Source organism: Phaseolus vulgaris, chromosome 6 (assembly GCF_000499845.2).
Source record: "Phaseolus vulgaris cultivar G19833 chromosome 6, P. vulgaris v2.0, whole genome shotgun sequence".
Taxonomy (NCBI): Eukaryota; Viridiplantae; Streptophyta; class Magnoliopsida; order Fabales; family Fabaceae; genus Phaseolus; species Phaseolus vulgaris.
Window position 1 is genome coordinate 30,026,516 of NC_023754.2, and position 12,833 is coordinate 30,039,348.

Below are 12,833 nucleotides of genomic sequence, written 5' to 3' on the forward strand. Positions count from 1 at the left end.
ATAATATAGCTAGACGTAGTTGTCCTGTCAATAATACTTTTTGTCCACTCTGCATTAGTACAACCTTCAATAACCAAATGATTATTCTTAGAAAACACTAGTGTTTTAGATATCGAATTATTCAAATTGCTGCGTTCATGTGATCTTCACTTTGGCAATGCATAATTTTGACTATCATACTTGCTCTCCATCAGTGGGTTTTGATCTGGGTATTCTCCCAAATGATGGTTTTCAACTATGGGAGTGTTAGTTGGCTTAGAATCAAGCATTGCTCATTTCTAAAAATATGCCTTTCTTTGATCTAATCACCAGTGTCAAGAAGATACTTTATCACTCTCAAACTTTTTTTTTTCTCAACTTCAACCACAAATGGTTTTGAAGTCTAGATTGTTTTTGTCATTCATGTTTATTATCATATAATCAATGTAAATTATCATGATCTTACTATTTGGATGTTTAATCAAAATTAAAGGATGACTTAGCTTGAAGCCAAATTTTTAAATTACTATACTGAACCACCCAGATTATGCACGGTGTGATGACTTCAAGTCTATATATAGAACAACACAGTAAAATATGACCGTTAAAATGGAGTAGGAAAAATAACTCTTTTATTCTTAATTAATTCTAGCTTCTAATAAAGGAGATTCTTTATTCATACATGTTATAAGTATAATTAATATTAATTAATTTTCTTAATTACTGATAAAATTATTTAATTTTACTTATATTTAAATATAGAGCATAATTTAAAATCAAAACAGTGATAAATTTAAATTAATTAAAAAGTGCTAAAAATATTTATACTTTTAGTAGGCATTGATAAGATTTTATAATGTATGTCATTTAAAGTTTTTCTTTTATTTCTTAATTTAAATCATCAAAAGAATGTAGATTTTTAAAATTTTAAATTGTTATTGAACTGAAAAAAGGACTTCCGGTCATTTTCTTTATTGTTCTTATTTTTATAGACAACTATATGTTATCATTGCACTACATAATAATGTTTATTTCCATACATTAATTAATTGTTGTTTCAAAACATAAAAGTTTTTTTTGTATTTCTCAAGCCCATTTTGCTATGTTTTTTTGCTTTATGCTTTCATTATGGCATAGAAAATTCATACACTGACTTAATGTTTTATTATATTTTTTCTATAATGTTTAAAACTGATTACTTCCTTTCATTTTTTTTGAAAATTAATAATTTTTCTTTGCATACTCTTTCACGAATTTTGTTCTTTATAAATCTTTTTTCTATATTTCTTGCAAAAGAATTACAAAAATATTCACAGATAAATATTTCAATTTTTTCCACCACAAACGAGAGTATAAAATTCATGAAAAAAATGAAAAATAATACGAAAAAAAGTAGAAAATATTTTAATATCACAAACCAAAATTAATATTTGAAAAATATCATGAAAGGTTATGAAAGACTAATTTATTTGTTTTATATATGGACACTTTGGTTTCAATTTTAAAAGAAAAAATAAACAGATGCAAACGTTTTATGTTTATCAAGTGTAAATATACTAATTTAATTTTAGTGTGATGTGCATCAAATATAAATTATCGTAGATAAAATTGTTAAAATAGTTATTGTAAATAAAAATTAATAACAGTAATGATAGTGTGAGATTATTATTGTTCTAACCTATTTAGTATAGGTATTGACATTAACATTAATACGGATATAAATTTAAAATTAGACCATACAAATTTATATATTATATGACAAGTATATTTTAATTTTGTTAGTAGAAAGATATGCCTATCTTTATTTTTTATTTTATAATTATATTAAAAAAATTATATAAGAAAGTTAAATTTTTTAAAAATTAATATATATATATATATATATTTATTTTTATTTTTTTAAAAAAATTGTATTAAAATCATGATAAAATTATTAAAAATCCATCAAATATTTTTGAATTTTACACTTATCTTTGTATCTTGTATCTTACAAGTATAAATATCGATATCTATATACACAACTTAAAAAGCGTATTTGAGCCTAATAGATTCTATCATATTCTAAAGTAATATTCTTTATTTATTGTTATTTAAAAGGACAGTACTACCTAACCACTTTTCTGTTATTCTCCGACAGATATATTGTTTTTAAAACATGGAAAATGGTTTATTTATTTTCTTTTTTAAGAATAAAAAGGACATTTATATGCATGCTACAGAGTTTGAGTCAGAATCATCAGTTATCAATCAAAGTGTTGTGTTTTGTTGAGAAGAAGAAAACAGAGAATGGCTCTGCCCTCATCTTCATCATCCCTTCTTACAATAAAGCTCAAACCTTGCATTTTCGGGACTCCGAGGAGATCCGTAGTTGTTCGGAATTGTGCCAAGCCAGCGGCGTCCTCAATCTCGACAAGTTGGAACATCGATAGTTGGAGGACGAAGAAGGCGCTTCAGCTTCCCGAGTACCCTGATGCGAACGAATTGGATCAAGTTCTCCAAACCCTTTCTTCTTTTCCCCCAATTGTGTTCGCCGGCGAGGCCAGAAATCTGGAGGAGAAACTGGGTCAGGCGGCTATGGGGAACGCTTTTCTGCTTCAGGGCGGGGATTGCGCTGAGAGCTTCAAGGAATTCCATGCCAACAACATCCGTGACACCTTCCGTGTCCTCCTTCAAATGGGTGTCGTCCTCATGTTCGGTGGCCAAATGCCTGTTATCAAGGTCAATCTTTTCACCATTCTTTCATTGCATCTTCTTATTTCGTTCTTTTTCTTTGGGGGAGGATTCCTTTTATTTTATTGTGAATTGTTAATTTCTCTCTGGGATAGATTTTGATGTTTCTTGTGCTGTTTGAGTTAGTGAAGGAATGAGCCCTGGTTTAAAATAAAATAAAAAAAGGTATAAGTGGGAGCAAGATTCGTTACACGAGCTTATACTTTTTGGATTGAGAAGGATAAAATGTCAAATTGTATAGTGGTGTATTAAAATTTGTCTTAATAGTTGTTGATAGAGTCATCTGACAATCATGTCTTGTCTTATAAATTTTACATTCAAGACATTTAGTCATTGGTGTAAGAAGTGTGTAACCAACTTGGAAGAAGATGATTGTTTCTTTCATGAATTTTAAATACAATGCTGGAAAAGAAAAATTATATTTCTAATAGATTGTATCCAAACATACCCCATGATCAAATTCTTCCATGGAGCAATGATTAGATAGTCTTACATCGTACTGCTTTAAAATTTTATGATGAATGAGAATGACTAGCTTCAGTTATTGGATATGGTGATTCAGGTGGGGAGAATGGCCGGTCAATTTGCAAAGCCAAGATCAGATCAATTTGAGGAGAAGAATGGAGTGAAGCTTCCAAGTTACAGGGGTGACAATGTGAATGGCGATACATTCGATGCGGCATCCAGAATCCCCGATCCACAGAGGATGGTTAGAGCCTACTGCCAATCAGTGGCTACTCTGAACCTTTTGCGGGCGTTTGCCACAGGAGGTTATGCTGCCATGCAAAGGGTTAACAAATGGAATCTTGATTTCATGGAGCATAGTGAACAGGGAGACAGGTATCGTCTCTAACCTTCTCTAAATTTATTTCTGGATCTTGAATCGTTAGTGTTTATTAATTCTTATTCTTCCTTATTTAAAAGGGTTTGGTTTGGATGAGTGTGATTAAAATTGAACGGACCCTTTTCATGTTGCTGTAAAGATAGTAGAAAGATAGTAGAAGACTGAGGAATCCCTCAACTTTAATGATATGTTTTTTTGTGTGTGGGCAAACAGGTACCGTGAATTGGCTCATAGGGTAGATGAGGCCCTTGGGTTCATGAATGTTGCCGGGCTCACATCCGAGCACCCAATAATAAGTACAACAGACTTTTGGACCTCCCATGAGTGTTTGCTTCTCCCTTATGAGCAAGCACTTACTAGGGAGGATTCCACCACGGGCCTTCATTATGATTGCTCAGCTCACATGCTGTGGGTTGGGGAACGTACCCGCCAACTCGATGGTGCTCATGTTGAGTTCTTGAGAGGAGTTGCTAATCCACTGGGCATAAAGGTGATGCTCATATAATGCTCTTTGCCTATGCCCTTTTGTGTTATTCATTTTGCATTTGATAGTCAAAAACATGCCCTGCATAAGCTTGTCTCAATGAATTTGTATTTTGATATGCCCCGTCAACACTTGAACTACAATCCTGTCTGAAGGGCCTCGGTCCTGTTGGAACTAATCAACAATAGTTTAGTGTTACTGAAAGGCTACTTGGTTTTCAGGTGAGTGATAAGATGGTGCCAGACGAACTTGTTAAGCTGATACACATTCTCAACCCTAAAAACAAGCCTGGCAGAATTACAGTAATTGTTAGAATGGGAGCTGAGAATATGCGAGTGAAGCTTCCTCATCTCATCAGGGCAGTTCGCAGAGCAGGACAAATTGTCACTTGGGTTAGCGACCCCATGCATGGCAACACCATTAAAGCTCCATCTGGGTTAAAAACCCGCTCTTTTGATGCAATAAGGGTAATTTCACTTATGCTTTATTCCTGTTTCCAACATATATAGTTCTGTTTTATACTCAATATTTGGTCAATACAGAAGTGGCAAAATATATGGTCTTTACTAGGTCATTCTTTTGTAATCCTACTGTACTGTTTAAAGTTCAAGTTCCAATAAAATAAAACTCTCCTAGACCATGCATGCAATTTAACTCATAAATATTTTCCGTGGATATGTATTTTTGTGATCTTTGTACTGTCTCACACTTTCACTAAACATATATCCTGCATATCACCTAGTACTGGAATATTGGCTACCACCTTCACATGAATTTCCAAGAAAATTTTCCCAACTCTGAAATTCCACCAAATTTACCAAAAGGTTGATGGATAAAGTTTATGATAAAAATTGTTCATCACCTCTGCCTGCCCTATTCTTCTAATGCAGTTATGTCCTGAATGAAATATATGGATCGGCACATAGTACTTAAATAATTGTTTGGCAAGTAATTTACTTAATGTAAGAAAATAGTGCTATATCCAAATTTACAGCAGCTTTGTAGTGGAAGGAATTACTTTGGCAGTGGTTTATCTGTTTTTATGACTTTTGTGCTTTCTTAATGTCCTTCAATATGTTGCTGTCTCAGTTTCAGTCGTTTATTTTTGGTGTATAATTCAAGGTCTATTGCTACTGATGATAAATTCATTTGTTCACGGATGTTGGTATGGTTGATGATAGGCTGAGTTGAGGGCATTCTTTGATGTGCATGACCAAGAAGGAAGCTACCCAGGAGGAGTTCATTTAGAGATGACTGGACAGAACGTGACAGAATGCGTTGGAGGGTCAAGGACTATTACTTATGATGACTTGAGCTCTCGCTACCACACTCATTGTGATCCAAGGCTTAATGCTTCTCAGTCTCTGGAGCTTGCATTCAATATTGCAGAGAGGTTGCGCAAAACAAGGCTCAGTTCAGCACAATCACTTGGAATTTAGACAAGAGGCACAATACTGGGCTACCATGTGTTTAATTTTGCTCCGGACAGTGAAAAAAATCTTCTGAGAGCCACTCTTCAAGCGTCATAAGAACTTGTTACAAGACAGATAAAACATCTTGTACTTGCAAACTTGGACTTTAAGGTTTGGAGATACGGTGTGTGTGTGTCTGTATTTATGTTGGGTAATGAGTAATAAGTACAATTTTCAAGGTATAACGTATGTCATAAAGCATCCTGGTGAAATTTATTAACTATTATATATATTTTCTTAATTTTTTATTTGTATGATGTGACAAAGTACTATACAGGTATTTTCATCAAGTTTTTCATAGTGCCAATAAGTAACTAATCATAATGTGAAAAAAAAAAAGCTAATTCTTCCTACACCAGATCAATGAATCAAAAGAAAAGTAGGATACATTTGGAGTAACTTCTCTGTAAATATTTTTAAAAGAAAAAAACACTGTATTTCTGCGTGCTCCACGCCATTGTTTTTACTCTAGTTGTTTCACCGTCTTCACCTTTAAAAAAATCTTACAAACACTACTATATTTGTTTATATTTTAAATAATTACAATGGTATTGTTACTTTAATTTATTCATAAAAATAAACATAAACTATTTTTCTGTTTCAGTAGATATTTATTACTTTTTAAAAATATAATAAATATAATGCATATATACATACATAGGAGTCTCATTTGTAACATTCTCAATTTTCAATACTCCAAATGCTCATAATATTTTATTACAAAAATATTCTATTTTATTACAATATTCAACTTCTCAATGCTTATCTTCATTACCTCATTACTTGTAACATATGTTTCATTGTAATACATTATCTTAGTAGGTTTTTAAAAAGAAGAAGAACATCCACAAACAAGAAAATAAGGTAAGTTATTAGTTTTGAAACTTTCAATAAATCTTTAAAATAAAACAAATTTTATTCACAAACATATTAATCATTTTACATCCTCCATTATCTAAAATCATGATTCACAATTACTGAAGTGTCTACCATTATCTCAATTTCCATATCACTCATTTCAGAAAATCTATTAACTAACATCAACGCATAAATACTTTACTCTACTTTTGGATGACTCATGTATTGAAATTAATATCTTGATACTTGCATATGTCTTACTACTCATTATGAATCCACACAACTATGTGCATAATCATCTCAATATATCATCATTTCATATGACAGGGTAAATCCATATGATTTGCTCTGATCAATTCTTTCAAACCCCAGACTCTATCATATGAATCTCCTTCGACTCATAAACTGAATAACTTTATCTACTTGATTATATTATATCGGTAGAGTCAATATCATCTTATTCACAAGATACTCAAAAATCAATACTCTAATAACAATCTCGATACGATATTTTTTTTTCTTGAAAATACTATGTCTTGATTACAATTCACATATCACATCTCACATTATCCAAAATCAACCATTAAATCATTCCAAAACTTATAAATTTAAAACACACTAAAAATTCATCCAAGAATCTCATAATCATCTAATTAAATGATTTTTCAATTAAATGTGTACAATATAATTTTTCATAATTTATAATTAAAATCATAAAATAAAAATAAGCCTCCTTTTAAAAGAAAAAATAAAAAGTGAAGTTTTTGTTTATTAGCTTGAGTGAATACATGATGATTATTAATTCAAATTTTATTAGTCTTAAATTATTTAGTTAGTATTGTCTTAGTGGTCAATTTACGGATTGTTAGTATTCCTATTTTATAGTTTCCAGTAATTGTAATTTTATTATATATATATTATTGAAGTAAATCAAAATGAAAGTATTAGTTCAACAGTTTTGCAATTTCGTGCAATTACGTGTTCAATCAGTTTCTATAACTTTTTGTCTTATGTTATTTCCTTCAATTAGTTTCTACAACTCGTATGTATGTTATCATGAACTTTACCTTGATGGAAATAATTACAATCGGTAATGTGCGCAGATGTGAGTTTTGTTGGATTATCATGAGTTATGGGATGTCGTTGAGAGTGGAGTGTCTGCATTACGTAATAATGCAACTGAGACACAATGAGTAGCACATCGTGACTAGAAGAAAAAGAACAAGAAGGCTTTGTATCTCATCCATCAAGGGATGAATGACGAAACGTTTGAGCTGATGAAGGAGCAACAACTACAAGTGAGCCTTGGACCATCCAACCAATTATAAAGGTGATGACAAGATCAAGAGGGCGCGTCTTCAAACCCTAAGACGCCAATATGAACTCCTGTAGATGGAAATCACAGATACTGTTGATGTCTATATAAATAAAGTTCTTGACAAATTATGAAAACCAATGGTTATAAGAAAATTGTATATAAGAAGATGGTAAAAAAAAATGAATTTCTTTATTATCTTCTTTGTACTTACATCACTCCATGTATAGAAAAATATATACAAGTGTATGAAGACTTTCTTTCTCCAAATTACAAGCTAATTAGATAGGGATCCACTAATCATGAAATTTTATCATTATTAAATTAATTGCATATAATTGCGTACAATATCATAAAAAGTAATAAACTTATCCTAAATAATAATGTATAATATTTTGTAGTTAATTGGAAGGGCCTTTACTTAGTTGTGAAGTTAGACGGTGAAGAAAGTGCATAAAAGGAAAGGGTGGCGAGAGAATTGGTTTGAATTGGTGAAGGAGAAGAATGGAAATGGAAGAGGGAAAGAGAGAAGGAGGTTTTGATGTGATGAACATTCTGAAAAGAGTTCCGGTGAAATCTCTAATGCGATTCAAATGCGCCTCAAAAGAGTGGTTAAATCTCTTACAAACAAACCCTTTCTTTATCAAACAGCACCTGCTGTCATTCTCCTCCAATGCACCCGTCATCAACTATGGTAAAAAAAATGAATGTCTTTATTCTCTTGTGTGTGTATGAAGACTTTATCTTTCCAAATTATAAGATAATGCAGTGATCCACTAGTCATGAGATCCTGTCATTATTAAATTAATTACATATAATTGCGTATAATAATAACATATAATAATAATGTATAATAATTGCGTTGACAATTATTATTTCCTTAATAGTCAAGTTGCAACCTTTGTGTCTTGTCTCTAGTTCCATGGCCATCATTAGAACTATATTTTGGACATTTTGATGAACATTTTGAAGAGACTTCCAGTGAAATCCCTAATGTGATTCAAATGCGTCTCAAAAGAGTAGTTAAATCTCTTAAAAAAAACCATTTCTTTGCCAAACAACAGCTGGAGCACTCCACCCGCAACGACACCCTTCTTCTCCAACGCATCCACCGCCAACCGCCACCTCATCCACCAATCCCATCTCTTCCCCATCGTTTTCCCTAACGCCAAGATCCTCGATTCCTGCAACGGCCTTCTCTGCCTCCACAACAACATTGCCTTATCCATCGTCAACCCCGCCACCCGTCAAATCAGACAGGTTCCCACCACAACCTTTTGTCCGTCAAATAATAATTGTCAAGTTATACGCAATTATTGTACGTAATTAATTTAATAATGATAGAATCTCATATTAATGGATCCATTAACTACAAAATATTATAAATTATTATTTAGGATAACTTGATATAGATGAATTTTGTTATGTGTTCTTCACCTATGTTGAGATTTTTGTTCCAGTTTAAAACATTGTTTCATGCCTTCACAGTAGAATGCTACTTCACGTACTCTTAACATTGCTTGATGCTCTTTATTTAATCTAACATGTTCTACTCTTAACATTAAAAAACACACACAACATTAACTTTTATTCAATGGAAAGAACAAATGACTAGAGCATAAACTATAAATTAATTATTCATATTTTTTCTCTCGAGTGCTAACGAGTAATTCATATTTTTTTATTGTAAATATGATACAAAAGAGTAACTCGAGTTATTTTTTAATAACTAATCCATTTTCTCAAATTAATTACGCATGTTTATAAGTTTAATAATTTTTTTCTTTTATTATATTAAGAAAATAATAATTATCAAATTATACGCAATTATTGTATGCAATTATTGTACGATATTGTACGCAATTATATGCAATTAATTTAATAATGATAAACTTTCATGATTAGTGGATCCTTACCTAATTAGCTTGTAATTTAGTAATTGGCAAAGGCGATTTACTCGCTCAACAATAATGGTAAAAATGAAACGTTTATGAATGTTGCAGGTCTGTTTGTCCATAACTCGTCTATTAATTCTGCTTTTACGAAACCATGGATTTTGGATAGCGGAGCAACCAATCACATTAGATCTGATTCACAATTTTTCACACATACTTCATCATCATCTATTCCAAATATTAATTTGCCCACAGGTTCAACTGCGCTCATCTCATTTACGGGCACAATTAAATTCAATGACAATATCACTCTCAAATATGTTCTTTGCGTTCCTTCTTTTAATTTAAATCTCATGTATGTCTGTTAGTGAGATAAGTAGTTCACTAAATTGTTGTGTTTTTTTTTTTCACATGGTTGCGTTTTGCAGGACTTAGCTACAGGGATGATGATTGGCTCGGGTTAACTACATGCAGGCTTATACTACATGTCCCCTCTTTCAAACCAAGCCCACACATCTCAAATTTAAATGACCCTGATTTATGGCACAAGCGTCTCAGACATCCTTCTCCAGTGCGTCTACAACTTGCATTTTCATTACTACATGTAAAAATCTCATTCTCATTCATAATAATTATAGTGTTTGTCCCAAAGCTAAACAGACAAGACTACCATTTCTTTAAGCACAATAAAATTTCATTCTCCATTTAATTTACTGCATTGTGACATTTGGGGTTCTCATAAAACTCAGACTCATTTTGGAAAACATTTTTTACTCACTATAATCGATGACTATACTAGATGTACTTGGTCATTTCTTATGAATCACAAGTCTAAAACCCAACATCTCTTAGAATCATTCATTACTTTTGCACAAAATCAATTTCAGACATCTATTAAACCATCCGTGTTGACAACGGAGTGGAACTTATTTCAATGCGTAATTTTTTTCTCAAAAAAGGTATTGAATGTCAACACACTTGCGTCTACACTCCTCAACAAAATGGAGTAGTAGAACGCAAACATAGACACATTTTAAACACGCACGAGTCTTCCTATTTCATTTCCATTTACCATTAGAATTTTGGGGGGAATGCGTTTTAACCACCACATATATCATTAATCGCTTGTCATCACCTTTACTAAAAAATAAAATAAATCACCTTTTGAGATGCTATATAATCGCCCACCTTCACTTTCTCACCTAAAAACTTTTTGGTTGCCTCTGTTACGTAACTGTTGTTTCACCTAAGCAAAAATTTGATCCGCGCGCTTGACAATGCATCTTCATTGGTTATCCTCTCAGTAAATAAGGATACAAATTATTTGATACAAAAAAGCCGCATGTTTCCAGTAGATTTTCATATGGGTGATTTCAAGTGCTTGAATGCAATAGTGAATAATGAATCGTGGTTATGGCATTTACGCTTTGGACACTTAAATTTTCAGAGTTTGGAAAATCTCTCCAAACGAAATTTAGTGAATGGTTTACCCCATATTCATCACCCTGATCAATTGTGTGAGACTTGCATTTTTGCAAAGAATCACAGGATACCATTTGTTAAGGATCCTTGGCATGCAAAATTTCCTTTCGAGCTTGTTCATATAGATGTTTGTGGGCCGATGAACATATCATCAATTGGAGGTAATAAGTACTTTTTACCCTTTATTGATGATTTCTCAAGGAAAACCTGGATTTATCTATTAAAAAGCAAGGATGAGGTATTCCACTACTTTAAAATATTTAAAGCATTTGTTGAAAGACAGAGTGGCAGACTAATTAAGATGGTGCGTAGTGATGGAGAGGGTGAGTACAAGTCTAATGAGTTCAAGAGGCACTGTGAAGAACTTGGGTTGCAGCATAACATAACCTGAGAAAGAATAGAACAATCATGGACATGGCGAGGAACATGCTTAAAGAGAAAGGTATGCCAAATTATTTTTGGGCTGAGACCGTAACATGTGCGGTATATTTGATAAACAGATCACCCACTTGGAGCGTTCCTAACACAACTCTAATTGAGGCATGAAGCAGATTCAAACCCAATGTGCAGCACTTGAAGGTATTTGAGTCAATTACTTATGCTCATGTCCCCAAGGCAGCAAGATCGAAGTTGGATGATAACCTAGTGAAGACCATTTTCATTGGATATAAGCATGTGGAATACAAACTGTACAATCCAACGATAAAGAAGGTGATTGTCAGTCGTGATGTTACATTTGTTGAAGATGAGGAATGACAATGGAATGCAGCAGCTGAAATGGATTAGAAAAAACGATATATTTACATTTTGAACGATGATGTGGAAAATGAAGTCACTCTTGAAGCACCTGCAGTTCAACCTAAAGTTGTAATTCAACCTGAAGTTGCAGCTCCAATTGCAACTATGATGGAGCGACCAAGAAGGCAGCAGCGAAAACCTGTACACCTTCAAGATTATGAAGTAAATCTTGATGATGAAGTTGTTAACAATGGAGAATTGGTTCACTTTTCTTTTCTTGCAGATTTCAAACCCACGAGACTTGCAGATGTCATTCAACACCCCAAATGGCAAGAGGCTATGAATGAAGAATTGATGGCGATTGAGAAAAACAATACATGGCAACTCACTGATCTTCCAAAAGGACACAAAGCAATTGATGTGAAGTGGGTGTACAAGATTAAAGTGAAAGCAAATAGTGAGATTGATAGATACAAGGCAAGGTTGGTGGCAAAGAGATTCGAGCAAAGAGAAGGTTATGATTACGAAGAAATATTTTGTCCTGTAGCTTGAATGGAAACAGTGAGATTAATCATTGCTTTAGCTGCACAAAGGCAATGAAAAATTCACCAAATGGACGTCAAGTATGCGTTTCTAAACGGCCCACTTGATGAAGAGGTTTATGTAAAACCGTCGTCGGGTTTCATACAATCTGGCAAAGAGGAGAAGGTGTACATACTAACTAAGGCTTTATATGGTCTTAAACAGGCACCAAGAACTTGGAACAAAAGGATTGATTCATTTCTTCATGCCACTGGATTCAAAATGTGCATCAGATCATGGTCTTTATGTAAACACTAATGATTATGGAGATTTGCTAATTTTATGTCTTTATGTTGATGATGTGATTTTTACAGGAAGTGATCTCAAAATGATTGGTGACTTCAAGCATATCATTATGAAGGAATTTGAGATGATTGATCTTGATCTTATGTCCTACTTTTTGGACATTGAAGTCATCCAAGGAGATGATGGAATCTTCATTCATCAGAGTAAA

General features: G+C 32.8%; 1 protein-coding gene across 1 annotated transcript; it reads left to right on the forward strand.

Annotated features, from left to right (window-relative positions):
* Window positions 1-2,089: 2,089 nt before the first annotated feature.
* LOC137832778 (phospho-2-dehydro-3-deoxyheptonate aldolase 2, chloroplastic-like) lies at window positions 2,090-5,757 on the forward strand. Its single transcript, XM_068641120.1, has 5 exons — window positions 2,090-2,697; window positions 3,272-3,549; window positions 3,767-4,043; window positions 4,259-4,504; window positions 5,219-5,757. Exons 1-5 carry the CDS (start codon window positions 2,266-2,268, stop codon window positions 5,474-5,476), a joined length of 1,491 nt encoding a protein of 496 aa, XP_068497221.1. The 5' UTR covers window positions 2,090-2,265; the 3' UTR covers window positions 5,477-5,757.
* The last annotated feature ends 7,076 nt before the right edge of the window (window positions 5,758-12,833 follow it).

Coding starts and splice junctions, on each gene's coding strand:
- LOC137832778 (XM_068641120.1), top strand. CDS start 2,266: ATGGCTCTGCCCTCATCTTCATCATCCCTTCTTACAATAAAGCTCAAA. Junction 2,698..3,271: donor GCCAAATGCCTGTTATCAAG/GTCAATCTTTTC, acceptor ATGGTGATTCAG/GTGGGGAGAATGGCCGGTCA. Junction 3,550..3,766: donor CATAGTGAACAGGGAGACAG/GTATCGTCTCTA, acceptor GTGGGCAAACAG/GTACCGTGAATTGGCTCATA.